The sequence below is a fragment of the Passer domesticus genome, chromosome Z, assembly GCF_036417665.1.
Source record: "Passer domesticus isolate bPasDom1 chromosome Z, bPasDom1.hap1, whole genome shotgun sequence".
Taxonomy (NCBI): domain Eukaryota; kingdom Metazoa; phylum Chordata; class Aves; order Passeriformes; family Passeridae; genus Passer; species Passer domesticus.
Genome location: NC_087512.1, coordinates 69,276,117 through 69,302,964, shown reverse-complemented (window position 1 = coordinate 69,302,964; position 26,848 = coordinate 69,276,117). Strand labels below are relative to the sequence as shown.

The 26,848-nt window shown below is 42.6% G+C and overlaps 1 protein-coding gene across 2 annotated transcripts in view; it reads right to left on the bottom strand.

Moving 5' to 3' along the window:
- The window catches only part of PALM2AKAP2 (PALM2 and AKAP2 fusion), a 266,499-nt gene extending 257,630 nt beyond the window's left edge, over positions 1–8,869 (bottom strand). The window contains exon 1 of one of the 2 annotated variants that reach the window (XM_064404848.1): positions 8,125–8,869. In XM_064404848.1, the coding sequence (XP_064260918.1) occupies positions 8,125–8,169 (45 nt within the window). In that variant the 5' untranslated portion in view covers positions 8,170–8,869. The remainder of the gene's footprint in view (positions 1–8,124) is intronic. The other variant, XM_064404842.1, reaches the window with a different exon arrangement.
- Positions 8,870–26,848: the final 17,979 nt, after the last annotated feature.

Genomic DNA, 26,848 nt, shown 5'->3' with positions numbered 1-26,848 from the left:
CCCTGTTCTGCAGTTGTCATAAATTCAGTGACAACTTGGATACCAAGTGCTTGCTTTGTGTTCCTAATGGGAGAGAGTTGGATGACTAGGGATCCTTAAAAAACCCGTCGTTGTCAGCAGGAGCTCTCCCAAGGACCTGGCACGTGGTGGAGAACGGAGCTGTTGCATGAGAGGTTAGCAAGAAGGGGTTGTGTACGTGCCTGTATACTCTTTCCCTCTGGGAAAGGCCAGTCATTCCGCAGTGGCACTGATCTGGTTAATTAATGGCCAGGCGCTCGCAGCCGCTCCGCTCCGAGCCATCTCAGCCCGCGCCGCTCCTGCTGCTGCTGTGCTAAGGGGACTGCAGCTGGCTGCATTGTTTGAAATATCTGAGCACATCTCTGCTGTCCCAAATCTCCAGCTGATTGCCAGTGACTGCTATTATTAGGAACTGCAGAGGGTCTGAGCCCCACCCTGCTGTTGTCTCTGGATCCTGACAAATTATGCTGGCAGCTCAAATTAAAACAGTCTGAGCACTGCCTAAATCAACAACCTGAGCTGTGTGCTGTCTGGAAGGGGCAGCAACTCACAGATGAGGGCAGGTCTGTCTCTTTCCAAAAAGGGCTTTCCGGACTGCACTGGTTGCTGGCCTTTTTTTGTAGACAGAGAGTATTTGTTTTTACTGGCGAAGAGGAAGAAAGCTTTACATGCCTCCAGCATATAACCTCACTGGAAGTCACCTATGTAACAAAAAGCATCCCTGTGTCAAGAACTACACAGGTCTGGTGAGCAATTGCCAATAGGCCATACCCATTTCACTGCCACCCGACTTGTTGGGTGATGTTAACCCTTGCAACCACATGGCTTTTCCTGATCAGAATTTGCAACAGAAAATGCTTTTCTACTCTAGGAAATTAGGGCCGGAGGCAGGTGTAGCATCCTTTTGGTTCCAAGTCCTGCTTCTGAAAGGCATCCTCAGTCCAACCAGTGCCTCAGCACACACAGGATCAGCACATGCTCCTGTGCCATTTGAGAGAGGGCAAGGTAATAATTAATAATTTACTAGAAGTGCATAGTCCAGTACTTTACCAAATACACTTGGCAGATGAACCATCTTGCTAGTGACTGCTTTGCAAGAAGAATACACTTTATTCTGTGCAAGAATAAAACAGTATTTGTCAAGCAGGTAAGGAATTAGATAGATACAAGGAGTGATTCCTGGAAAGAGCAGGACTGCTCAAGGAGAGGCTGAATATCACTGTGGAACCCCTTTCAGGCCTATCCCACCTTCAACCTAGCTATCCAGCTATCCATTACTTTAAGCATGACATGTAAATCCCAGAGTCTGACCTCAGAGTAACTAATACCACGGTGTAGGAAATCTGTCCATAAAGTTACACCCGAGGCTAGAGCTGGTTCAATAGTTTCCAAAAATGTAGATCTTTCACAACTGTTTTATTTAACCAGAGACTTCAAAACAACAACAGCAAAAATCACAAAACCTTTTCACCAATTTGCAGCTTCTTTTAAAAAATATAATTTGAAAGGCACAAAGTAAAATCCAGTATTTCAGGCTTCTTGTCTGTGATCAAGAGATGTTGGTGATGTGTTAAGGGCTAGGAATGTGCTGTGGAAACAATTCTAAATTTAAACAGTTGAGTTTGGGCAAGTCTGCAAACTGTCTAGAAATTTTTCAAGAGCAAACTGGTTTCTGTTTCCCTAGTTTTTTACCTAGTTTTCACAGATACTTTGACAGAAATATTTTTCTTCAGATTTTTGCTTCTCTTGCTGGCATCTAAACATTCCTAAAGCAAAAATACAGATAAAACTTGAGAAGGTAATTTTTGTTTTCTGGTATTTTAGGCATTTTTGCTTGATTTTTTTTTTTTTCTTAGTATGGGCAAAGACTCCAAAATGTCATATATGAACCTCTAAGTGTTTTATATGTTCCAGAAGTAAAGGCAAGATTCAACTCTTGCTTGCATGTATTTCTCTGTGTAAGGTCTGCCATGAAGCTGACTCATGGTATTACTGCAGTCCAGGGTAGGGCTGCATGCAGATCTGTGTGCAGGGAAACCTCACCTCATCCTTTACAGCAATGCAAACTTAATTTCTCTCCTCTGGCTGATTTACACTGAGGTTCACAGGAATCTCACAGATCTGTGTCATGCTTACAGTATCGATAGATTTAGTTTGTGCTAACCCCTAGTTTACTCCTGCTAAACCCACCCCTGGAAATATTTGCAGCAGGATGCAGACTCAGCTCTGCCAGGTCTTCCTCACCAGGGTACTCTGGAATTATGATAAGGTCTTACTAGCCCTCAAGTATTTTAGCTCAGAATGTAAAAAGAGGAGTGCTATAGAAGGCTTTTTTCTGTTTCAAGTAATTGGTTGTTGGGACCACTGAGGAATGAGATGGCAGAGGAATGGTTGCGATTGATCAGAATCATAAATATGATAAATAAGCTATGATAAATATGATGAGCAAATAAGATAATGAGGGGGAAATGGGAAAGGGAAAATTGGATTAAACTGCATAGCACTATTCAAATAAGTTTGAATTCAAGTAAATATTGCAATAGGGGCTTTCTTTAGTGTCAAAACTTCCAGATATGGCTACTCCAGGAATTTGAATTGTTTGAGTACACAGGATGGCTGCACTTCATCAGGACATCTAGGCCATGCTTCATAGTGCTTAAAGCAGAACTAGGAACATGGCAAACAGAAAAAAACTTCTCTGCCAGCTTCTAGTAATTTGCAACTCAAAAACTGCTTCTCATGAGAAAGTCCTTTATGGATTCCACTTCCATGAGCATGCCTGGTTTGTTCTGAAGCCCAAGTACACTCTTCAGAATCTACCATGTCCTGGAGAATTTGGCTCTACAGCTTAATAACTCATTACAGGGAGAATTTTTTTTTTTTGTGTTTGTTTTGTCCACAACTGTTACCTTCCTTAGATACCTACTAATCCTTGTGCCAAAACATGTAAGTAGTATTTACTTATCCTCTCCACAACACTCATTCCTTCTGCAGATTCTTCTTAATCACCTATTTTCCAAAGAGAAAAGTCAGAGCTTTTTTTTCCATACCTGGCTGCATTTTTTTCCCCTGCAGTCTTTAGGTCTGAAGACAACTGGATTAAGATAGATTTGATCCCATGATTAACTTAAAGGACAAAAGCATTACTTCCTAAATGAAGGTATTGGAAACTAATGTGTTAAGCCATCACAGCAATAGTAAACTGTTGATTAAATCAATTTGGCATATCTTTCTAGGTGATTCTCAACACCTAATTTCTCACATTTTAATTTTCATTACAATGATCTCAGGAAGGACTCACAGAAATTGTGGACCACTGTCATAGTAAAATGATCCTGTATATGATGTACTAGTCACAGATTTTCATTTTGTGGAGTAACAGCTATTGTATTAGTATTCTCAAACACCTATTGAAAAATCAGTGCAGTGCTATACGTAAACGTGAATGCACATAGCTCCTGTTTGGGAGGACTGTAAAATCTCACCTGGTGTAGGTTTAACTGGTAAGAAACTAATCTCCTGTGCAGGACAAGGATCCCTCTCCTTGTCCCTGCTGAGTCACCTCCCACACTACCTCTTGTTCCTTGTCAAAGGCAGAGCCCTCTTCTGTGGTGCTAGCCCCATACTACCTTAAATCTGGATGCATAAACCCATACTGGCTTCCCTCAATGCCAGCTGTACACAGGTGTGATGTATTTCTTTAAATGGAAGATCCTGTTTACCAAATAATCCAATTTGCTCTCTTTATGTAGTATATCCAGCTTCTCTGCCACTTGTCACCTGCACACCAGCTATTTCCATTTACATCAAATTACAGCTAGGGAATGCCTTCAGATCTTGAAAGGCTGCTTTCTGTAAGTTCTCCCCCACCCTTGCTCTCAAGGAACAGCAGTCTCCCTCACAAATAGCAACTTTTTGAGACCTGTCAGAAAGCCAGTCCTTAATCCATGTAAGGCAGACCACACTGATACAGGAGGGGGCTATTTTTAAACACCACTGTCCTGCCATAGTAGGTCAGCCCCCTGATGACATCTAAGTAACGTTGGATTCAGCTCAACAAATTCATCATCTCATAGAAAAAGCAAGAATGGTCTTTCTTGACAGGAGATAGCTTTGGTGTGGCTAATTGAATGTCAGTGATACTTTAATTGAGTTACTGCTTCTCTGAGCTGGGCACTTGTAAGTAAGTGACCATCACTGCTGTTGTTTTTGTCTGCTAAGGCATCAGTATAGTAGCTCCCCACTTGAATCTGTAGGCTGGACATCTCTTAAACCTGGAAACCTCCTCCAACTCCTGCACTGGTTGTTGCTTTAGTTGACAATTTCTCCTCAGTGCTGCCCCTCAATGATTGTATTTAATTCACCTGATGTATGGCTAACACATGTTCGCTGCATCATATGTGCATTCATATCCCAGATGCACCAATCAACACCCAAAACCCCACTTTCCAGCTTTGTGATTGCTAGGTAAGGGACAGAAAATACTTAGGTTTTGTAAATGCTATATTTAGATCACTATCTTCTGAAGTTCTCTACAGTCATAGAAGAGGGGCCCTATAACAAATTTTGGGGCCACACCGTTTTTATCCAAAATAAGATAAATTAAGTCAGCTCACCTGTCCCCAGGCCACTGAGTCTGGGAGTATTTACATTCCCAACTTCTGAGCAACTTGCAGCCAGCATATTTTTAAAAGCCACAAAAATGCTCCTTTTTCACCCAAAATTTTTGCCACCAATCCCCTTCAGGAAACCAGCAATCACAAACACTGAAATGCTCTATACAGGAACAGGCCCAGAGAGAAGATGGCTTCAGACCTCCTCTTTTAACCTCCTGTGTGCCTGCTGAAGGCATCTTGCTACAGTATTAAGAGCAGGCACCACTCAGCTCCATTGCTGGTAGGGCAGCAGAGGGATGCTGTGGTGATTCAGGCTCAGGCAGATGTTAAGAGCAGTGTGTCATGGCAGAAAACTTTACCAGATCTGTCTGTAGCACACATGACATCCAAGCTGGAAGATGTGATGTGACCTCTGCTCAAGTAAGGATTGTAAAACCAATTGCTCCTAGTCATCACAGAACCTCTCCAGGACACAGTTTCTATTTCCTTGTTTCTCCCAAGCAGAACTGGGTTTCACTTTTTAGTAGTCGTCTCACATTTTCCTATTTCCCAAGCCAGATTTGCACAGTTCTCTGAGTCTTGCTATGGTCAGTGTGTGAATTTTAGGGACTTCAGAAAGATCTGAAAGTTGAAGCTTCTCTGGTTTTAGAATCACAAATTCTATTTTAAAGATGTGTTTAGATATTTCTTGCCCTGATTAAACCATGGCATCCAAGTACAGCTCAACCTTGCATGCATCCCTAACATTGCTCTAAGACAAGAGCAAAGTCTATTATTTGAAAGGTTTACAGATAGTTTACAGATAGAACATGAATGCACAGAAAGGCTGTGTATTTGCTGCAGACAAAACAAGTGGCTAACTCGCATTCACTGAGGTTTAGAATAATGTTCTAACAGTACACTCCTTCTTTTCCTCTTCCTATGACACTTTGCTCTGTGCCAGAGAAGCATGTATTAAAATTGTGATAAGGTAACAAAGTATAAAATCAAATGCTTCAAAACCAGTCAGCTTCCTGGTGTTAAAGTTCATATTTCTGTTTTTGAATTTGTTTTCTTTGCATATTCAGTGATGCACACTTAGAATTTACTCTGCAAATTTCCCAGCAAACTCATTTACCATGGTGATAGAAGCAAATGTATAGAGAACAGTGTGTAGAAAACCCAGTGGTGACTGGATTTCTTTCTGTAAGTCTAGCATTCAACCAGAGTGGTTGCAGAATGCTGGAGTAAGCTTCTGCTCGTCTCAGAGAGATACTGCAGCAGGTTCAAACAAATGAAACACCAAGCTGAACTGAAATGGTATTTATTTCTTCTGAGAAAGGCCATACAGCATTTGAGAATTGACCTTATTTTAGCCAAACAGTGGCAGGCAGGAAACGCCTAACTTGTGTCACTCATTCTGATGGAGAGAAGCTAGAAATTAACTTCTCTGCATTCCGACAAACATTTGCAGCAGACCAATCATGGGAGAAAAACCAACTAACAAGCTTATATGGAAAACCTGTTGCTCTGCAGAGTGCTAAGCAAACAAGTTGGTTCATGGACCCACACTAATGCTTAAAATAAGGCTGAATATTTTTTATGCTGAAGTAAAATTCTTTAAATCTAATTAACTGCATACATTGCTTACTATATTTTATGAATTACCAGAAATAGAAACAAAAAAGGAAATATGTATAGAAAGCGAAGGTCCAGACTCGCAAGGCCTTCTATTATGCCAGCATAAACCTACTATGAAAGCTGCAATACACCAGGTGATAATATTAAATCCATAATGGCCTCATTGGTGTGAGATGCAGGACACTAAGAAGCAGAGGACTTGATCTACTTTGGTAAAATGTTTCAGGACATCATGTGGAAATGACTGTTGTCCAGTATTCTGTTATATAGCAGTTGGAAGGAACAACAATAAGGTAAACTTATTATTTTTTTTTTTTTTTTAATGTGGAGACATAAGTGTTTCAGAGCTATGCACTGCAGCATAGCACAGAGCTATGCAGCTCTGCAGTACAGTTCTGCCATAAAGAGTCCCAAAGTCCCAAATCACCGGCCGTGGTGAGATTTGCCTCTGGGGGAACATTCCTGGTGTTTCCACTTGAGATATGGCAATGGCTATGTTGATAGAAAACTGAGAACCCGCTTAAAAATATGCATCTGCTTTCCACTGCTTGAAAGTTAAATGGTTATAGCTTCCCTCCTCCCCTATCAAATGATACCATTTGCTCTTTTACAGTTAATATTTTAGAGAGAAAAGTCCCTAATCTGTTTCTTTTAAATCTGGTTATTTTAAATTTCCAGTTACCTATCAGCAAAGTAGTAGATTTAAGAAAAATATCTTGGAACAGCAGCAGCAGCAGAAGCAGCAGCAGCAGAAGCAGCAGCAGCAGCCATTCCTGTTACACTACAAAAGAAATCTGTAACCTGTGCCAGCTGCAGAAAAATGTAGCATCTGTTGATCACTGGGGGAACTGGGGAAGAGAACTGAAATCCATGTGGGCTCTGCCATCTTCTGTTTCCCTTCAGACCTCCAGGTGTGTGGTCCCCGGCACGGGCCGTGCCATCCGTCTGGGACTGGCACAGCTGCATCAGCATCCCGGCCATGGGGAAGAAGAAGAGCTGGGTGTCACTTGAACAAGGGCAGGCTGTATGGGGCTGTCCGACTGGCAGTGCCCAGAGAAACACAGGCCTTTTGACACAGTGCCTGTGACATGCTAGAAGATGAGCTGGCAGTTTCTGTATGCCAGGATGATGGTGGATCCTAAACACCCAGGCCCTTTCCTCACCAGGTGTCACTACACACGTTCCTCCAAGGTCTGCACCAGCTGAGCTCATGGCTCAATTCAAATACTCTACTAAATGTGAAAACAAAAGCTATAACTAAAATAGGGATCAATCCTGCCTATATTTTACTCCTGGCGTAATGCAGCTCAGCAGGAAATTTTTCTGAAATCATGTACTCAGCTGTGGAGCTGAGATGACAGTTTAACTAGTAGATCAAACAATTACACAATTTTGGCAATGCAGTGTCTGTGTTCAATTGTCTTAAAACTAGCAATATCACAATTATTTTCTGCACTAAAAGCCATCCTGCAGCAGATCATTTTGCTTAACTTCTCCATCAGCTAAGCAAAAGCTCCAACTGTGAAAAAATATATAGTCAGCAGAGTACTGATTTTCTCCTGCAATCTCCTCTCCTCCCCATTTATTCCTTCTTTTCTTCTATATCATCAATCTTTTAAGCATGCCACTGTGCATTCACATCTTTCTTTCTGCACGTGTCAGCTCAACGCTCTGCCTCAGAGCCCTCTTTCTCCGCCAAATCCCGCAAAGCAGACTTTAACCACTCATTTCCCGAACAGGGAATTCCACACACAACTTTGCACAAGCCAGGCTCTCCGTGTGCTTCTCAACCACTCTGCTGGAATCCCCCCTTCCCTCCAACAACCCACGGCTAAGGACAAAAGAGCAAGTAAAAGGAAACTTGACTTACTGCTATGGCTTGGAGCCTTTCCTTGTGCAACTCTGCTTCCGCCATCCTGGAGAGAAGGACACGGGAGGAGAGAGAGGGAGACCGGTGGGTGGGAGGGAGAAACAAAAAGGCAAACAAAACCGAAACGGAGGGCACACTGCAGTCAACGGGGGGAAACTGGAGTAACTGCAAAGAAAGCCGAGCTTCTGTGTAGCAGTCAGCCACTTTTGGAGGCACTGCAGGCTGGCTCACAGTACGATCATTTTAGTCACTGGACCAGTGCCTGCCTGGCTGCCTGTCTCCCAGCTGTATTGCTAACTGCATTTCAGTGCTGCTTCTGTGTGCTGGTGCTGTCACACAAACCATGTAGGCACTCTCCAAGCAGCTGAGCAGAGGAATAGCTCGCATGGCTATAATTTTTTGCGTTGACGTCTCAGCTCATTTGCTCCTCCTATGGGGTGCTGGGTCACGACAGGAGCTCGACATCAGCAGCGTGCACAGTAATACAAACCTGCCTGACTGCAGCAGAGGAGGCAGACAGCTGTGCCACAGCATGTCCTTAGCGAGCAGCGCAGCGCGCAGGGAAGGACGGCGGTGGCACATGGCGCAGGGAGGGGAGCTGCGGCAGGCACGCTGAAGGCGGCGGGTGCAGCCCCACTGAAGCAGGTTTGGATAAGGGAAGGGAAAGGACACGGCTGCCAGGAGGAGGGAGAGCGCGGACTCTGGGCGAACTGCACAGACAGCTCTGAGTGCAGTAGTACCATGGCACGCTGCAAAATGCTGCTGCTGCAGGGCAGCCCTTAACAGAAGTGACGAAGAGCATCTGGATGGCGAGGGAGAAGCAAGAATGTATGTAAGATGTGTAACGCAAACACATCCTGTATGCATTGCATGTATTGACATCAGACATGGGAAGTGATAAAGCTGTGTGTACAAACAGTCTCACTGAGGAATCCAGTGTTATAAATACAGGAGAAGGAGGCAGGTGAGGAAGTGAAGGGACACTTGAGCCAGTATCACAAGGGTACCTGTGATTTCAAGCTTGTCTTTGGTTTTGCATGCAAAGCACTTTTATTTTCACTTGTATGATTGTCTGCTTCCTTTTCTCAAAGACAGCAGCGAAACCCCCCCCACTCCCTCGCAGTCCTGTCCCGTGTGGTGCCACTGGGTGAGCCTGGGGCTGCCCCAGTAAAGGGGTCTCTGAGCCAGGGCAGTCACCACGCAAGATGGTGGGTGGGGGCTGACCATGATATCGTGAGGCTGTCCTGCCATGAGCATTATATGCTGCAAAATGCACTTCTGCATGTCTCCTGTCATGCAGAAGTGCATTTTGCAGCATATAATTTTGATGTGATAACCTCTTGCTGCTAAGATGGGGAAACCCTATTATCTTGAAGAAAAGCAATCTGGAAGTCACCCTGTTTCCCATGTGCCTGCCCTTTCAAAGGCCACTTAGCCTGGCATTTTAGTTTTCCATATCCCAGTCTCCTCAGTCAGACATCCTCCACTTCCATCCCAGTTCCAGGACATGCTACTTGCTGCAGGCTGTTTTTCAAGGCAGCTGCTTTGTCAGGTGTTGTCACTTCCTAGTCCCATTTTCTTACTGGTGCACAGTCTCCTTGTCTTGTGACAGCATGTCAAAGTGACTTCTTCCTTCGCTTTACCCCCATGAAAGAGGTTCTGTGTTGTCTGAAAGCTCAGGAACATTATATAATTCCAGTAGTCACTGTGAGTAAAACACAAAGTTTTATTGCCATATTCTGAGTGAGGCAGTATGAGTAAGTTGGTGATGGGGGGATCACAGCTAAGGAAAATGCAACAATTGTGGCTACATACTGGGATACTCTTTCAGTCTTCCAGCTTTAAGTAATTTATGGAATAACAGCTGCTCTCTAGCCTGTTTGATCTCTTTCTCTTGTTCTTCAAAATCTCTCCTTTTTATTTTCCATTACCATGTAAAGGTCCATACATTGCTACTTGTATTACTACAGCTGGTTTTGAAATACCCCATCACACAGAATCCAGGCATCTCTACTCCCACATGTGCTCTGAGAACGTATATGGGCAACTGCTACTAAGGCTTGATAGCTATGCAATTAAATCCCTTCAATACCCTTCTCATGTTTTGCTGTTAAGCCTTGCCCAGGGGAAGAATTCTGCTACAGGCTATATCCAGCAAAGACAAGGGTTATGCCCCAGTGCTTACTGGAGCTGGAATGGGCAGCCTATTCATGCTACAACCTGTAGTCACATTACGTGTTGCCAAAGTGGAGTGCAATATGCATCACTTCAGGCTGTCCCCTCTTTTCCTTACATATGAAATCCACTCAGGAAGATCTTTAAGCATATATTTAAGTGCATTCCAGACAATCATATATAAAAATGGATGTGAGTATCTCAGTTATGGTACAGAGCTGAGCACTGTATTCAGTATCCTTCGTTTATCCTCTCTCCAATTTAACTGCAATGCTTGTTGCCAGCAGAAGATAGGCAGGGTGCCTCCCTAGTGAGTGCTGCAGCCTTCCTGGTCCCAATGAAACATGCTGCAGGGCTGTGCACCCCTCCAGTTTAGTTTTTCAAGGAAACATGGATCAGCTTTGTTGACTCTTTGTGACTGTACAGGAATGATGGAGATTGCATCTACAACTGCAGCAGAGCAGTTTCTTGCTCTTGACGTGCAGTGAAGAAAGGCTGGAAGTCATGCAATAGTAAAAGCCACTAGTTTCTCTACATGTAGTTCTACATTTCTCTGCATATAGCTTTCTCTCATATGGCTTGAAGCCTGTGATGCAATGAGGTTGAAATCCTTTACTGAGGTATTTCACAGAGCACACCCAGATGAAATGGCCTCTATGAAGTGACTTACTACACCATGATGGAATCAGCAGCGGACAGCCCCTCTAAGATGTTTAGTTAGTGAAAACATTTAAAATGAAAAAAACAAAGCATCTTCTCAGTCAATTTTTAAATGTATTTCTCATCCATGTTGGTTAAGATTTTGTTTCCAGAATGTTTTGCTAGGTTGGTAGGGGATTTGAATTCAAAAATTAAGAAATTTTGTTAAATTCTAAACATTTTTTTCCCTTACTTTTAGGGCAGGAAACTAGGGTAATATTTCCAAATTTTAAAGACACTAGTAAAACAAGAGAGAATGGAGTGTGTAGGGAGGTCAAGGAGATTCCTGAAGAGTAGGTAAGAGCAGGTTTAATATACTTTGTTCAGTAGCTAAAAATGGAAAGAAAGAAAAAAATATCCTTTTTATTTCTTCAAATGTCAGTTCAAAAGCTGTTCTTTTCACAGCAATTTTTAAAAGAGCAAGAACTGCTAAATCCTAATAATGTGTGAATTGCATTGCATTTCCATGCAAAACAGATTTTTATTTTCGTTTCTTTGGAAAAGAGTGTAGGAAACAATCTGTAGACCCTGTTCAGTGCTGGAGAAGATCCTGAAAGTACTCTGAGCTATGTGTAGCCTGAACTTTAAATGAGACAGCTTAGTTATATGGTGAAAGTCAGCTTCTTGTCCTTGCTATGTAGCTGAACTGGATTAGGAAAGGTTCTAGCTTAAATCACCTGTGTTTAATTTTGGTCAAGACAATCAGGTTGGTTTTTTGCCATTGTGCTGCTTACTATAAGAACCCTTCTGCATGATGCCCGAATCTTATCCCTAGGAAACCTTTGACTTCTCATTCTCCTGGCTGTTGGTAGACTGATTTAGTCTAAGAAACCAGAATTTGTCCTGAAGACTGCATAAGGAAGGCACATGCATACACATGATGGTCAGGATTAGCACTTCAGCCATTGCAAATGCATCAATGTGTTTTTGAGGTGACAAGTTACTGGTTGGATCCTGTCAGTGGCTGTCAGGAAAACACAGAGCAAGGAGGGAAAATGGGCTTCACATTTGCATTTCAGATTGTTTAAGAGGAGATACTTCTGGCTCTTAAAATTACCACATGCCAGCATGTTGCATTGTGCTGCACTAACACTGCTCTGGCATTCTCAGTATTCAAGCATTCATTCCTACAGCAAGTTTGAACCATATTATTTTCTTCTAAGTCAAAATTCTGAGGTTTGATTAATCTTTCTTTACCTTCCTTACCAGAGTCTGGCTATATTAAAATAGTTCAGGAATGAATAGGTAGTCTAAACTTTTAGATACATGAGCTCATCACCCATGCTCATTTTCTGGACTTCCTCAAACGCTGTGCCTCACACTACATTCCCTTCAAAATTTCTGGCAGTGTCACCATCCACAACTTCCAGGAGAGACTACTCCATCTGCAGTTTAATTGTAGCTCTCTGCCTCACCACACAAAAGCCTCTTCCTGTCCTTCTCTAGCCTCTACTCAGACAGCTTGCTGGGGATATGAAGTGCTTATAACACCAGGGCTGTGCTTGGGCCTCTTGGACCTCACAGTTGTGAGCTGCAGAGACCTTCATCCCAGGGCAACATCACTCCAGGACAGTTGTTTTCATCCTGCCTGGATGCATTGACTCAGGAAGTGGTGGCTGTATAATGGGGAATGTTGTCCAGGCCCTTCACAGCCACTCAGTGTGGCTGGTGGAGGGAGGTGCCCAATACCTCGTCACTCATGACTTGCAATAGTGAAAGTGACAAGTTGAGCACCCAAAGATGTGCCCTCACCCTTCTGTGGAGTAGCAGATGCTACCACCAGTACACTTTCTTCATTCCCCATTCCCCCTTGCATGGGTTTTCATGGGCACAGCCCCCAAGCAGTTTGGGGTGGTGGGAAAACCAGTCTGTGCAAGAGGATAATCAAAGGCTTGGAAATCTCCCCTCCATTCCTCACAGCACTTTGTATCTAGAAAACGTAGCTGGTGAAACTATTAGTTATATGTTTGAAGTTGAACAAGAGAGCACTGGCAGAGTTCAACCTCTGCCTCCTGAGTCCAGTTTTCTAAGCACAAAAGATCATGATTTATTTATAGAAAAAAAAATTAATAAAACTTGGAGTTTGAATAAATCAAACTGAAATTATTTCATCTCCCCTTTTTCTTTTTTTTTTTTTTTTCTTCTGTTTGCCACTTGCTGTCAAGCCATGGAGTTGAAACATACACAGCAGGAGATAGCATTGTTTAAGAAATAAAAAGCTAGAGCACAGGGCTTTGTTTTAAACCTTCCCAAGACAGCAGGCTTATGAATAGTAAAGCCACAAATTATTAATAAATGCAGTCTATGAAGTTTTCCATGTTTGCTTCGTTTCATTCTGAAGCCATGGGAAGATGGCATTGAGAAGTCCTCTGACTAGAGGGTCTTCATTTAGTCATGAAAGCTTCATGACACCTCCTCTCAACAGAACAGCAGATGCCAGGGGTGGTAGGAGCCCTTGAGAGACTCCACAGACCAGAAATCTGGCCAAACGTTGTTTGTTGTCCACAAACAGTTGCTTGTAGGTGATTTGGCTAGAACAAGGGATTAGAAGCAATTGTTTTCCTGAGACCTGTTGTTCTGCCAGCCCCACAACCGTGCTAAAACAGCTTTATGCTAGCCTGAGGTTTATTCAACAGCTTGCAGTAACTTGGCAGCTACTAATGTCTTTGGCAGTAACTTAAGAAGTGAGCCACAGAGCATTCCCTGCCAAAGCCTCAGATGAGCTGCCCTGAAGATGCTGGTTTCTGTGACTTTCCTTGAAGTAGGGAAGAAGAAGAAAGTATGTATGCACTTCTCTTTTCTCCCTTTTTTCTTTGCCAGGTAGCTGGGTTATTTGAAGATTCCCAGGTGGAGGAAGCAGTCTGTCTCCTCTTGGGATTTCAGTGCTGGCTGCTAGCACTGCACCTTGCTTACCCAGCTGCAGGATCTGGGAAACTACAGACCTGTCAGTCTGCCCTCAGTGCCTGGCAAGGTTATGGAGCAGATCATCCTGAGTGTGATCAAATGGCACCTGCAGGACAGCTAGGAGATCAGACCCAGCCAGCATGGGTTTGGGAGGGGCAGGTCCTGCCTGACCAACCTGATCTCCTTTTGTGACCAGCTGACCCGCCTGGAAGCAGGGAAAGCTGTGGATGTGTCTGTCTGGACTTCAGCAAGGCCTTTGACACCATCTCCCACAGCACACTCCTGGAGAGGCTGCAGCCCATGGCTTGGACAGGAGCACTCTTTGCTGGGTTAGGAACTGGCTGCATGGCCGGGCCCAGGGAGTGAATGGTGCTGCACCCAGGAGGTGGCTGCTCACCAGGGATGTTCCCCAGGGGTCTCTGCTGGGGCCAGTTTTGTTTATCATCGTCACTGATGATCTGGGTGAGAGGATGGAGTCCACCATCAGCAAATTTGCAGATGCCACCAAGTTGGGCAGGAATGTTGATCTGTTGGAGGGTAGGAGGGCTCTGCAGAAGGACCTGGGTAGATGGGCTGAGTCCAGCAATATGAAATTTAAGAAGACCAAGTGGCAGGTCCCGCACTTTGGCCACAACAACCCCCTGCAGGTTACAGACTGGGGACAGTGTGGCTGGACAGTGCCCAGGCAGAAAAGGACCTGCGGGTACTGGTTGACAGCTGGCTGAACATGAGCCAGCAGTGTGCCCAGGGGGCCAAGAAGGCCAAGGGCATCCTGGCCTGGATCAGGAATAGTGTGGCCAGCAGGAGCAGGGAGGTCATCCTTCCCCTGTACTCGGCACTGGTGAGGCCACAATTTGACTTCTGTGTGCTGTGCTGAGACCCCAGTTCAGGAGGGATGCTGAGATGCTGGAATGTGTCCAGAGAAGGGCAGCAAGGCTAGTGAAGGGCCTCGAACACAAGCCCTGTGAGGAGCAGCTGAAGGAGATGGGGCTGTTTAGCCTGAAGAAAAGGAGGCTCAGGGGAGACCCTGTCACTCTCTACAACTCCCTGAAAGGAGGGTGTAGCCAGGTGGGGGTCTGCCTCTTCTCCCAGGCAACCAGTGACAGGATGAGAGGATAGTCCTTTAGGCCGTGCCAGAGGAGGTTTAGGCTGGACATTAGGAAAGAGTTCTTCACAGAAAGAGAGATTGGGCATTGGAATGGACTGCCCAGGGAGGTGAAGACCTTTCCTGAGGTCTTAAAGAAAAGACTGGACATCACACTCACTGCCATGGTCTAGTTGACAGGGTAATAGGTTGGACTTGATGACCTCAAACATCTTTTCCAGCCTAGCTGGTTCTGTGATTCTGTGACTGGCCCAGTGACAGCTCCTGGGCACCAGTGTGGGATTGGATGACCTGCAAAGGAGGAATGTGAGACAACTTTTCCCAAATTCCTTTAGTCTGAATTACACAAAAAGGAAATCCTGATTTGTCCTTACTTTCCACTTTCAATTCTCAGTGCCTCCCTTGACATTCAACATCCACCTGAGGCAGAGAGAAATGATGAGAACAAGCAACACTGCCAGCATTACAGTGCACGACAGAGACATATCTGTGAATAGGACAACTCTCTTCACCAAAAAGGGAATTTCTGTTGAATTTCAATTCTATCAGCAAAATTATGCCACCGAAATAGGTCACCACCCCTTAGCTGTGCATCTCTCTATAGCTGTTAATGAGCTGAGAATTGTGTGTAGGAGGACCTGTGTTATCCACTCCATTTGAAACATTTTGTGGTGCTGAGTTTCATTGTTCCTGACAACTGCAGTGCTGATACAGAGGAGGCTCTTGCCCCTCCAGTCCCTTAAAACTGACTTGGCTATTCATTCTGCCACGAAAAAGAGCAAAAAGTGTATATTTTTTCACTTTAGATTTTAAAACTAAAGCTTGGTTCCTGTAGGTTCTGGCATTTCTCTCTCTTCAAACAACTCGGATTGCAACAGGAAAACTGCTTTTAGTGGTATTTATTTCTATTCTTGTGCCTTCTGATCATTTTCCACATATAGCACATAGCTAAAATTATATTCCCTTAAAAACCACCAAAATACTTACTTCTGGTTTGGGTATACTGGATTTTGTTTCAGAAGTGAGATGGTAAAGAAAATAAATGAGTTGTCTGCAGCCCAAAAAACAAAAGCTGTAGAAAGGTGAAAATAAATGAGTGTTCCAGAATGTAACTGGGGTCAGAATCTGCATATTTGTTTCTTACTACTGCTGTGATGACATTGGGATCTTTGTTTTATTTTTCCCCTCACATATGGCCAGAAGATAACTTAATACCTAGTTTTTAAACATCCTTTTGTTACCAGATCCTTTAGACCATTCTCAGCTTTGTCTCCTATCCTTAAGCTCGTAGAAGAAGGGCTATGGGATTAGTGTTGGTTTTGCAATGCCAAAAAAGTTTTGAGGAATCCATTCCAGTCTACAAGGGCAGCTTGTGTTAATGGCAAACTTTCAGCTAAAGTTAAATAGGTAGGAAAATTATGAAATCATTACCTTCTTCTCAGTGGAGGGGCTGCCCAGAGAGGTCTCTACAGCTTATCTGTATGAAGGTTGTAATTTAACAATGGGCATTTAAACCAGTCCTCCTCAATTTCAGCACATGATAGGAACACAAGAACTAAAATTTTAGTTTTATCTCAGTGGTAAAGAGGAGTTAAATGCATTAATTCAAATAAGGGACCTTAAGAGTATTTTGAAAGAGTGAGTCAGATTGGAGTCAGGTCTATTTATCACAGTCCATCTTCCTGAAATCCTTCTGAGACCTGTCATGTAGCCTTTGAACCTGCTAGTCAGTGGTGCCATAAATAAATAAACCCAAAATGAAAATCAACCAAAAATCAAAATGGCATTATGTATTTTTAGACATTATGCCATTTCTGGTCTTCTGACCTGATAAAAGCTGGAAATCTTCCACACAGAAATCATCTCCTGGCCTTTTGGCCTCCGTTTCAGAGAGTGGCAGAGCCACAAAGAAGAGACAAAAATAACTGGCTACTTTCTGGACACATGCTGAAAGTTCAATGTGAATTTTGGATCAGTCTACACTACATTCAAATTAGTACATCTGACTTCTTTTGCTATCTAGGGAATTCATTAAGCTTTTCACAGCCCAAGGCAGCCAACAAAATGCCAAGACTTTGCTGTGAACACGTATTACATGAAGACCTTGCATTGCATATGTGAAAGTGATTTCTTCCAAGGATCATTAAGGCTGCTCCTTTTCCGTGGTCACATTTCCAGTGCTACAATCACGGGCACCCAAGCACACTGTCAAGTCTCTTTCATAGGAACGGTATCCCCACTGGTTCCTTGCTCAGGGTCATGACCAGAAGGTATTAGTTCCTCTAATGCTTTTCCAAAACTATTACTACAGACAGCAGATGATGAAAAAAATCTTAATCAGAATTCCAGAGGAAGATGCAAATTCTACTGACTTTCTATTTGTTGCATTAAAGCATTATTTTATGCCTTAATGCTGTAAGGTACAAACTGGAGAACTGTTCTACACTGTAGGACAGCATTTTATGCTTCTATTGCATACCACATACAAGCCTCACTCAAGATGACATTACAATTAAACTGGTATCTCTGGTGTGCATGTAATTAGTAAATCATCTTTATTTTGCAACTCTAATGTACAAAGGTCTTGTTTGGTAAGTAGCATTCAGAAGAGATAGTATTCATTGAATCTAGTAGTCAGAAGTTCCTAGGATGAAATTTAATGCTGATTTACAAAGCAGTCTTAATGATTGACATTGTCTTCCCCTGAATTTAGTTAAAAATTATTCTTAAACCTCTAGACTGCTTTGAAATTCCCTGTCAACTTGTCTATATTTTAAGCTTCTGCGTGTATTTCAATTTTGAAACGTGGAAGATAATACAAGACATAATTGTTTCAAAACTAAGCAGTCACCCACCCTTTTAAATAAAGATATTTGGGAAGAGGTTGAATGCTTTAACTTTGAAAACTTCCAGTTATGTCTTAATTTAGTACTTAAGTCAGCTTTTCATCCTTCTCCAGCCTTCTCTGGTTTATGTCTCCTGTACCAGAGAATAACATGTGGAGCAAGGCTGCAGGTATCCTCAACTTCGTGATGAATTCAAACCTCTCTCAAAAGGTCTGAAGTGTTCTCATGTAGGTTAGTTACTGCTAGGTGTGTCAGGAATGAAAACAAAAAGGCTCCCTAAGGGTCTGAAACTTGTTTAAAAAGGGCACATACTGTGAGAGAGCCTATTGTAGCTCTGTGCTATGTGTATTTGTCCATCATGTATTAAAATAATGGTAACCATGTACCAGGGCCATCTGCATATCTGGAGAAGCAGGCAGCATGTCAGGTTGTTAATTTAACAATATAAGGCTATTTTTTCTTGAATTATTCTTGTGCAGAACCAGAACCTTGCAGACTTCCCCTAGGAGGTTTGAATCAATTAGTGAAGTGAAAAAATCCCTCAGCTAAGGTTTGCTTCTGCTACAGACCACTCTTCACATCACAACAGCCTGAGACTCTTTTTTAAGGATGGTGGAGGAACTTTGCTTTCCTTATAAAATTGTAAAGAGACAAACAGATACAACTAATGAAAAAAATGCATCTCTTCTTCATGATGTTTCCCAACATGATTGTCTGTTCTTCGCTCACAGAAAAGAAAAATCATCTCTCTGGTACTACATTTTTTCCCTTGATTTCTTTAGATGACCAATGTATTTGGTCTTCTAACTTTATGGGCATTACAACATTTGTAGCTTGGGCACCCAACAAAAGTATGGAGAGAGTGGATGCATGAGATCTTTTTAGACAAATTAATTTTATCCCCATTTTAGACTGTTTCTATAGTGGAAAAACATACTTTTTAAAGATTATTAAGTATATTTTTAAAAATATACTTTTTAAAGACTGATAAAATACTTCAATTGAGAGTAATCAAAAGACAAAGGTGTTTCTTGATTCTAGTGCCCAGGTTGTCACTAGAATCAAGAAAGGTGGTCATGGTGTGGTGTTATAGCTGTTTCAGTGTACTTCAAGTATGCATAAACCTATGTATGTATGTCCATAGCAGATGTCAATTTTGTATTTGGTGTGTGATGACAATGAAGTGACAAGAGCCCTGGACATGTCTGTTTCAAGCAACAGCTTCAATATTTCTTTTACTGGACATGTTATTAATTGCCAAACCACAGTTCAACTACACTGAAAGCACAAATCTCCATGTTGACATGAGATTTGTTGTATTTTGAGTTGTCATATATCAAATTTGTCTAGGAATTTAATAATTTCTCTTCCAATGACCTCCCTATCCCCCTCTCCCCCAATATATTTGCAAGTCACTAACACTACTTGCAAAAAACTCTAACCTAAACAAATTAAATTATTTTATTTAGTAGAGTAGATCAATAAGCAGACATTCTGTAGATGTCATTACTGGTCAAGCTCTGACAACTTTGATGTCATCCTTCTATGAAGGTGTTTCTTTGCTCGTCTTCTTGTCTTCTCATCTTCTTGTTCTTTTAATGTAAACTCTGCAGTACTGGGTCTGCTTGCTGTGTGGCTGCTGAGGGAGGATGATTAGTTACAGGATGATTAGTTAAATTTCATAATACATAAAAACGTATAAATTATATGGTGTATTTTTATTTTTGGTTGAAAAAATTATTTGAAGTCCTTCTTATTAGTACCTTCAAATTAATAAAGCTTTGTCTGGGAGTTCATAATCACAGCTTGATAGGCAACTCTGGATTTGATTTTCCCTTTCAAAATACAGTGGTTTAAAACAACATTGCATTTGTTATCAACCTAAGATTCTAGTCCTCTGCTGTCTGACTGATAGTTCTGACTATTAGCAGTCAGAGTTATTATTAGCTTAATTCAGCAAGGAGTTCCACAAATCAGCTCCCCAAAAAATGCTTCTTTTTTAATAGCCATTTTTTTCTTGTTTTCACTACCCTTGTTATCAGGCTATCAGAATTTTGATTTAGTATTCTAGGTTGCCTGTCTCATCTTATGATGAAAGTGTACCAGCTGTGAAATTTTGTAGTGACAATCATTCCTGCAATTGATCTGATCACAGTTTTCCCAAAGAGCACAGAAAACCCACTGCTGCAGAAACAAAGGGTAGCTTACAGTCTTCTGGAATGAGGCAGAGAGGAAAAAAGATGCAAACCAAAAGGAACTTTCTTGATACTTTAAAGAGAAACAAAGATTGCACTGAGAAAAATGAGTTAATAATGTAAAAATGTCAAGAAAAACAGAGTTTGCCTTTAAATCAGAGATCTGGTTTGCATTTTCAAATTAAAATGACGATTCAAGGGAAGCAGAGCTAATATTTTAGTCTGTTGATTTTGTTTTAAAAGTTCCATAGCAAGTATTAGTTTGCATTTTCTTTGCCTTCACTGAACTGCAATTTCAGCTGCTGCAATGCCAGAGAGTCAAATGCAGCATTGCTGCAAGTAGGAAACTGGAAAAACTTCTGATCAGTGCCCGCATTAGATAGGACTGTAAGTAAAAGGTGGTGCAAAAGTCCTTAAAAGGTGTTTAAAAAACAAAACAAACACACAACAAAAACTATCAAAAGTTAGTTTGCTTTGGAGATTAGCAGATGCAGCTTAAATTTTTACATGAATGTCCCTATCAGTATACAGAGCTCACATAACATAGGCAGTTCTTTTATCTGTTTCTGAAAGGCCCAACTCTGGGCAACTTAAGATCTGTGGATACTGTGGTTATTGCAGTTGTAATGTTTAATTAAGTCATGATCTTTTGGCTCTAGATAACGTGTTGTATGATGACAAATACTGGCTACAGATGTCTTGCTTTATTTTGCCCTCAAAGCAGGTTACAATTCTGTTTCAGAGTCTTTGAACAGATTGCTTTCAAATGGTAGTCCCACTGAAGTCACACAACCCTATCTCTATGGGTCCTCATTTGAATGATTTGCCCCAGACAGCCTGGATTTACTCAGCTATTGAGTCTGTGTAGTCAAAGTTGCTGCTATTTGTAGGTTTTTGAAATGTGGAAGGCTTTCTTGGTTGTGGAGGGAGCTTAAGGAGTGGGGCTTTGCCTGCAGGAGATGGGATAGCCTTCTGACAAGGCAGGATTGGGGTGCAGGAAGTCCAAGGTTTGTTCCTGGCTGCTTTGCCCCCTCTGTTGCCCCCACACTGGGTTGCTTTTCCCCACAACTCCAAACACTTGCAAAGGGCTGTGAGGTTTCTGCCAATGTGCAGCCTGGCCAAGCTGCAATGGGAATGCTGATGGGAACTACAGGAGAGGCTGAAAGTACTCTTGAATTTCCCCAAGTGCCTGTTTCCCATGGCTTAGAACTGAACCAGAGGATATTTTAAGTCAAAGCAAAGCATGTTTGGCTTTCAGTGGTTAGCATGCACCATTTCAGTACTTTAGCCTTATCTGCTGATGTTTCAGAGCTGCTAAAATAAGACACAGACACACTGAGAATAGAAGAGAAGTGTTTCTGCTGCCTTGATATAAAATTGCTGCTACTGTTAAAATTGCAGAGTGGGAATGAAGTGAGAGCAAGTTTTAACTCATGGCTCTCAGCTTCACCAGCAGAAAAGATGTCTCCCAAGAGCAGCTGATCCCATGCCCTACCACCGAAGAATGTGTGTAAAGAGGTAGACCACCAATCTTCCCAGGGCATGACAGCTGTAATCAAAGTCTGTGTAAAACACGAAAGGATCTTGACATATTCAAAACCATTCAGTCTTTCCTGTAAGGACATGCACACAGGCACAGTTAAATTTTGCCCTTCCCACCCTTTACCATAAGCCCCCATTTTTATGCTGCCTGTCAGGACAGGAGCTAGAAGGGCAGTAGGTTAAGGCAGTCAGGACAAATGTGGCTCTCTGAGCAGAGAAACTGTTGCTGTGATCTGTTCCCAACAGCCTGACACTTGGAGGGGCTGTCATGTGCTTGTGCTGGAGTTAAAAGACCTTATAAGGCAAAGCCTGAACAAACTGTTAAGCAGTCTGAAGTGTTCCTCAGTGCTGAAAAACCTCCAGGGAATGCACAACATATCCCTAGCAGAGATTACAGCATATTTTACAGCAAGCTCATAGAGTAACAAAGCAGATATTGTATCTTTGAATTTCAGGCTCTGCAGGCCAGTCTCAGCAAGAAAATTAAGATCAGGTCCCCGTCATTTTACTGCAGTGAGAAAAGCTGAGTGTCATTCATTAAATCTGTCTTTAGGATTTCTTTGAGTTACACATGAAGTCCTCTTCTGGAAATATACTCTCCACAGCAGAATACTTATTTGGAGGTCTCTCCAAGCTCATGGCTGGACAAACCAATCTACTTGATCAGTGGCAGTAGTAAATATAAATGACAAAATGAGCAGACCTTGCACCTACAATCTTCACAGTAAATCAGTCCTGCTTTGGCAACCTCCAGCTCAGTGATGGTCAGTTAGGCGTGATGAATTCCAACCCCTCCTCTTTTGCCACCATGGTTCAGGTGGAGCTGAGGCACAGCTGCCTTGCACCCTCATCACTGATCTGCAGGAGAAATACCACATGCTTACATGCAACAGGGTTGTGATCAGTGACACACAGTCTAGTTGGAGGCTTGTCACTGGTGGTGTCCTTCGAGGGCCTGGTATTGTTGAATTTATCCGTCAGTGGTTTAGACGAAGGGGCAGAGGCCTCCTCAGCAATTTCCTGACAATACAAAGCTGTGAGGAGTGGTCAATAGCCCAGAGGGCTGAGCAGCCCTTCAGAAGGGCCTCAGCAGCCTGGAGCGATGGGCACAGAGGAACCTTCTGAAATTCAACAAAGGCAAGTGCAGGGTCCTGCAGCTGGGGAGGAACAACCCCAGGCACCAGCACAGCCTGGGGGTGACCTGCTGGGGAGCAGCTCTGCAGAGAGGGAGCTGGTGGACAAGAAGCTCTCCATGAGCCAGCAGTGTGTCCTGGTAGCCAAGAAGGCCAGTGACATCCTGAGGTGCATTATGAAGAGAATTGCCAGGAGGTCAAGGGAGGTAACCCTGCCCCTCTACTCAGCCCTGGAGAGGCCTCACCTGGAATGCCGTGTCCAGTTCTGGGGTCACAAGTAGAAGAGAGACATGGAGCTCCTGGAGGAAGTCCAGCAGGGGGCATAAAAGGTAATGAGAATTATACAATTATTTGGGTTGGAAGGGATCTTAAAGATAAACCCAATCCCAAGCTCTCTGCCATGGCCAGCGACACTTTCCATTACACCACAGAATCACAGAATACATTGTGCTAGAAGGGACATTGAAAGGTCATCGAAAGGTCCAACCCCCTGCAATGACCAGGGACATCCCCAAATAGATCAGACTGCTCACAACCCCATCCAGCCTAATCTTGAATGCTTCCAAGGGTGAAGCATCTATCACCTCTCTGGGCAATCTGTACTAGTGTTTCAGCACCCCAATTATAAAAATTTTGTCCTTATATCTAATCTAAACCTACCCTCTTCCAGTTTAAAGCCTTGTTTTTTCACTACACACCGCACCATTGTAAAAAGTTTCCCTCCAGCTTTCTTACAGGTTCCTTTTAGGTACTAAAAAGCCACAGTATGGTCAAATAATGTCACCCAGAGAATTTTTGTCTAGTTATTTAAAAAAAAAACAACCTTTAGGCAATAAGGGGACTAGAGCATCTGTCTTATGAGGAAAATATGAGGGAGATGGGCCTGTTTAGCCTTGAGGAATATGATATAATCAATGTTTGTAAGTATCTGGAAGGAGGGTGCCAAGAGGATGGATCCAGACTCTTCTCAGTGGTGCCAAACAATAGGAAAAAGGGCAGAAATTGATGCACAAGAAGTTCCATATGGACATGAAAAATTTATTTACTGTGGAGGTGACTGAACAGTGGAAAAGGCTGTGGAAAAGGTTGTGGAGTCTCCCTCAGTGGAGATACTTAAGAAGTGTCTGGATGCAATCTTGCGCCATGTGCTCTAGAATGACCCTGCTGGAGCAGGGAGGTTAGACCAGAGGATACATTACGATCCCTTCCAATCTGACCCATTTTGTGATTCTGTGGTACTTCATGGTGCTCACTCCCAAAGCACATAACTGCACCAGAAAGTTATGGCCCATCTTTTCCCCCCATAAGCCAGATCAAACTGCTGCGATTCTAACAGCTGATGCCCACTCACAGGCAGTTTCTTTAATCTTGTCTCTATTGGTTCTGTAGTTTGCATTCTCTTACTCAAGCCTTTTTACTGTTCAACCCTTTCCTTGGTATTTTCTGATGTTTTAAAATAAATTATTTCCAATTTATTTTTCAACTGCCTGTTTACATTATGCAGGTGCTGACCTAAAACTTACATGGACATCCAGAGATAAAAGCATGCTTATTCACTTCTCCAAAGTCAATGCCATTGTTAAACCCACTGTAAACAATAAAAGCAGCAGAAAGCTGTGAATGTCAGTATGAAATGATTTTCAGAAACCAAGACCGTTGAATTGAGATTTGTTTTCTTCCTCCTTGGAGAAAGCTTCATGGAGCTTCATGCTACAGCTGAGAAGGAGCAGACTGGACATTTGTTGGATATCCACTGACTCCTCATATAGTATCTAATAGATTGTCATGATTTAGGATGGGTACTTCCCAATTTAGTTCTCCCAAGAGAGTCCAAACCACACTGCCTCTCACTCCCTTCCGCTTTCCCCTTCCTCTTCCCACTTTGATGGGATGGAATTGAGAATTGGAGACACAAAAGGTGAAAATCATAGGCTGTGATAAGAATTTAGTGGAAACAGCAATCAGATAAGGAAACAAACCATAACAGCAACATAATTAATAACAAAAGGTATAAGAAAAAGAAAACACTTACACATATAGCCTTTGACAAATATTGACAGGCTCTTCCCCACCCTTCCTTTTCTCCTGAATAGAAAAGGACACCCTTCTCAGAAAAGGAAAAGAGCTGATTTTCCCTCCACCTGGCAATGATGCAAATAACATTAGGGTCTGGCCATGCCTCCCTCCCAACTACTGTAAAAAATTAACCTTGCCCTGGCTGAAAGTAAGACATGCATATCCATGTGACGAAGACTTGCCAATACATTTGCCATTTGCAGTTGGTACTTTGTTCCTGGATGCCAAAAATAGGATTAGAAGTATGTTGAACATGTCTGTAATTCACCTCTGTCATAAGGCAAATTCAGACACATTGCAGCCTAGTCAGTTGCAGTGATGCACACATTGTCATGGATGCAAAAGATTTATCCATACATCTTCATTACATAATACCAGCCATCTTCATCAGGAGAGAGATGTATCCTACCAGACTTTTGGCAGGAACACTGGATAGCAGGACACAAGCACACCTGTAAATCAGTCCCCAAAGGTAATGTGGAAATCCACAGCTAGATAAAGTAACTGTGGTGGAATGAAGAGCTGATAGGAAGTAATCTGCAGAGAACAATTGACAGTAACTGAACAGGGTTACAAAGTTCCATTTGTCCTGTAACTGTAATAACCCCAAAATATTTTAAGTATTCAAACTTCAGCAAGTTAGTTTTGTCCATTAACCCACCATTGTGTGCATTACTTTCTAAAAATGGACAGCTAATTGAATTGGAAGGCACTTCCATAAGGACAGAACATTAAAAGAATATTTTGGAAAATCACATTTCAAATCCATCAGCACAAGAGCATTCTCACTGAAAACACTAGAGATTTCCTAGAGATTATGTGAAAACACATAATCTCTAGGAAATGCCTTCTCTATAAACTACCATATAGCAGCAGCTGGTGAGCAGAAAGAGCCAAACTGAAGTATATTTATTTTTAAAAATTGGTGTCAAAGGCAAGTAAATAGAAAAAAACCCAACCTGTAGAGAAAAGATTACCATTTAAAAAAAGCAAAAAAAAAAAAGCACTCAAATCAGAACCAAGTTTGGGGATATTAAATCAGTGTTAAGCTGAGGGTCAAAAGAGTAAAAGTAGAGAAATGAACACAAAATTTTCACTACCTGAATTAGATATAACAGATGGGCCAAGATATGTTATTAAGGTTGGTTGAGGCCAGAGACTTGAAGTCCAAATCAGTTTCATGTGTAACATATATGACTGCTTGCCTCTAGCTGTAGAAGCCCAGAAGATAAGTGGCTAACATATATGTCTCAGACACTGATGGCCAGATGGCTTGGAGCTAAACAAAGGAATGATAGTAAGACCATGATGTGAGAAAGAAGAGAATATGGCTGGAGAAGGGGACCCGACAGAGGTAGGGCAGTATTTTTCTGTGTCAAACACCCTTGTTCTGGCTTCTGGAGATAAGCAGAACACAGCACAGCACAGCTGCAGGAATAAGGTCAAGAAGTAGGCATGGACTGTCAACTAAAGGTCAACCAAATAGAGGTGGGATCAAGATCACCAAAGACCCCTGAAACCCTCTGACCCATTTTCACAAAGGTATAGAAGAACAAACTGTGCATGACAAATAATTTGCATATAAAGTGAGAAACGGAGAAGCTTAGCTCTAGGATGGGGAAAGTTGTCTATAAAATGTCCTTCCTTCCTTCCTTCCTTCCTTCCTTCCTTCCTTCCTTCCTTCCTTCCTTCCTTCCTTCCTTCCTTCCTTCCTTCCTTCCTTCCTTCCTTCCTTCCTTCCTTCCTTCCTTCCTTCCTTCCTTCCTTCCTTCCTTCCTTCCTTCCTTCCTTCCTTCCTTCCTTCCTTCCTTCCTTCCTTCCTTCCTTCCTTCCTTCCTTCCTTCCTTCCTTCCTTCCTTCCTTCCTTCCTTCCTTCCTTCCTTCCTTCCTTCCTTCCTTCCTTCCTTCCTTCCTTCCTTCCTTCCTTCCTTCCTTCCTTCCTTCCTTCCTTCCTTCCTTCCTTCCTTCCTTCCTTCCTTCCTTCCTTCCTTCCTTCCTTCCTTCCTTCCTTCCTTCCTTCCTTCCTTCCTTCCTTCCTTCCTTCCTTCC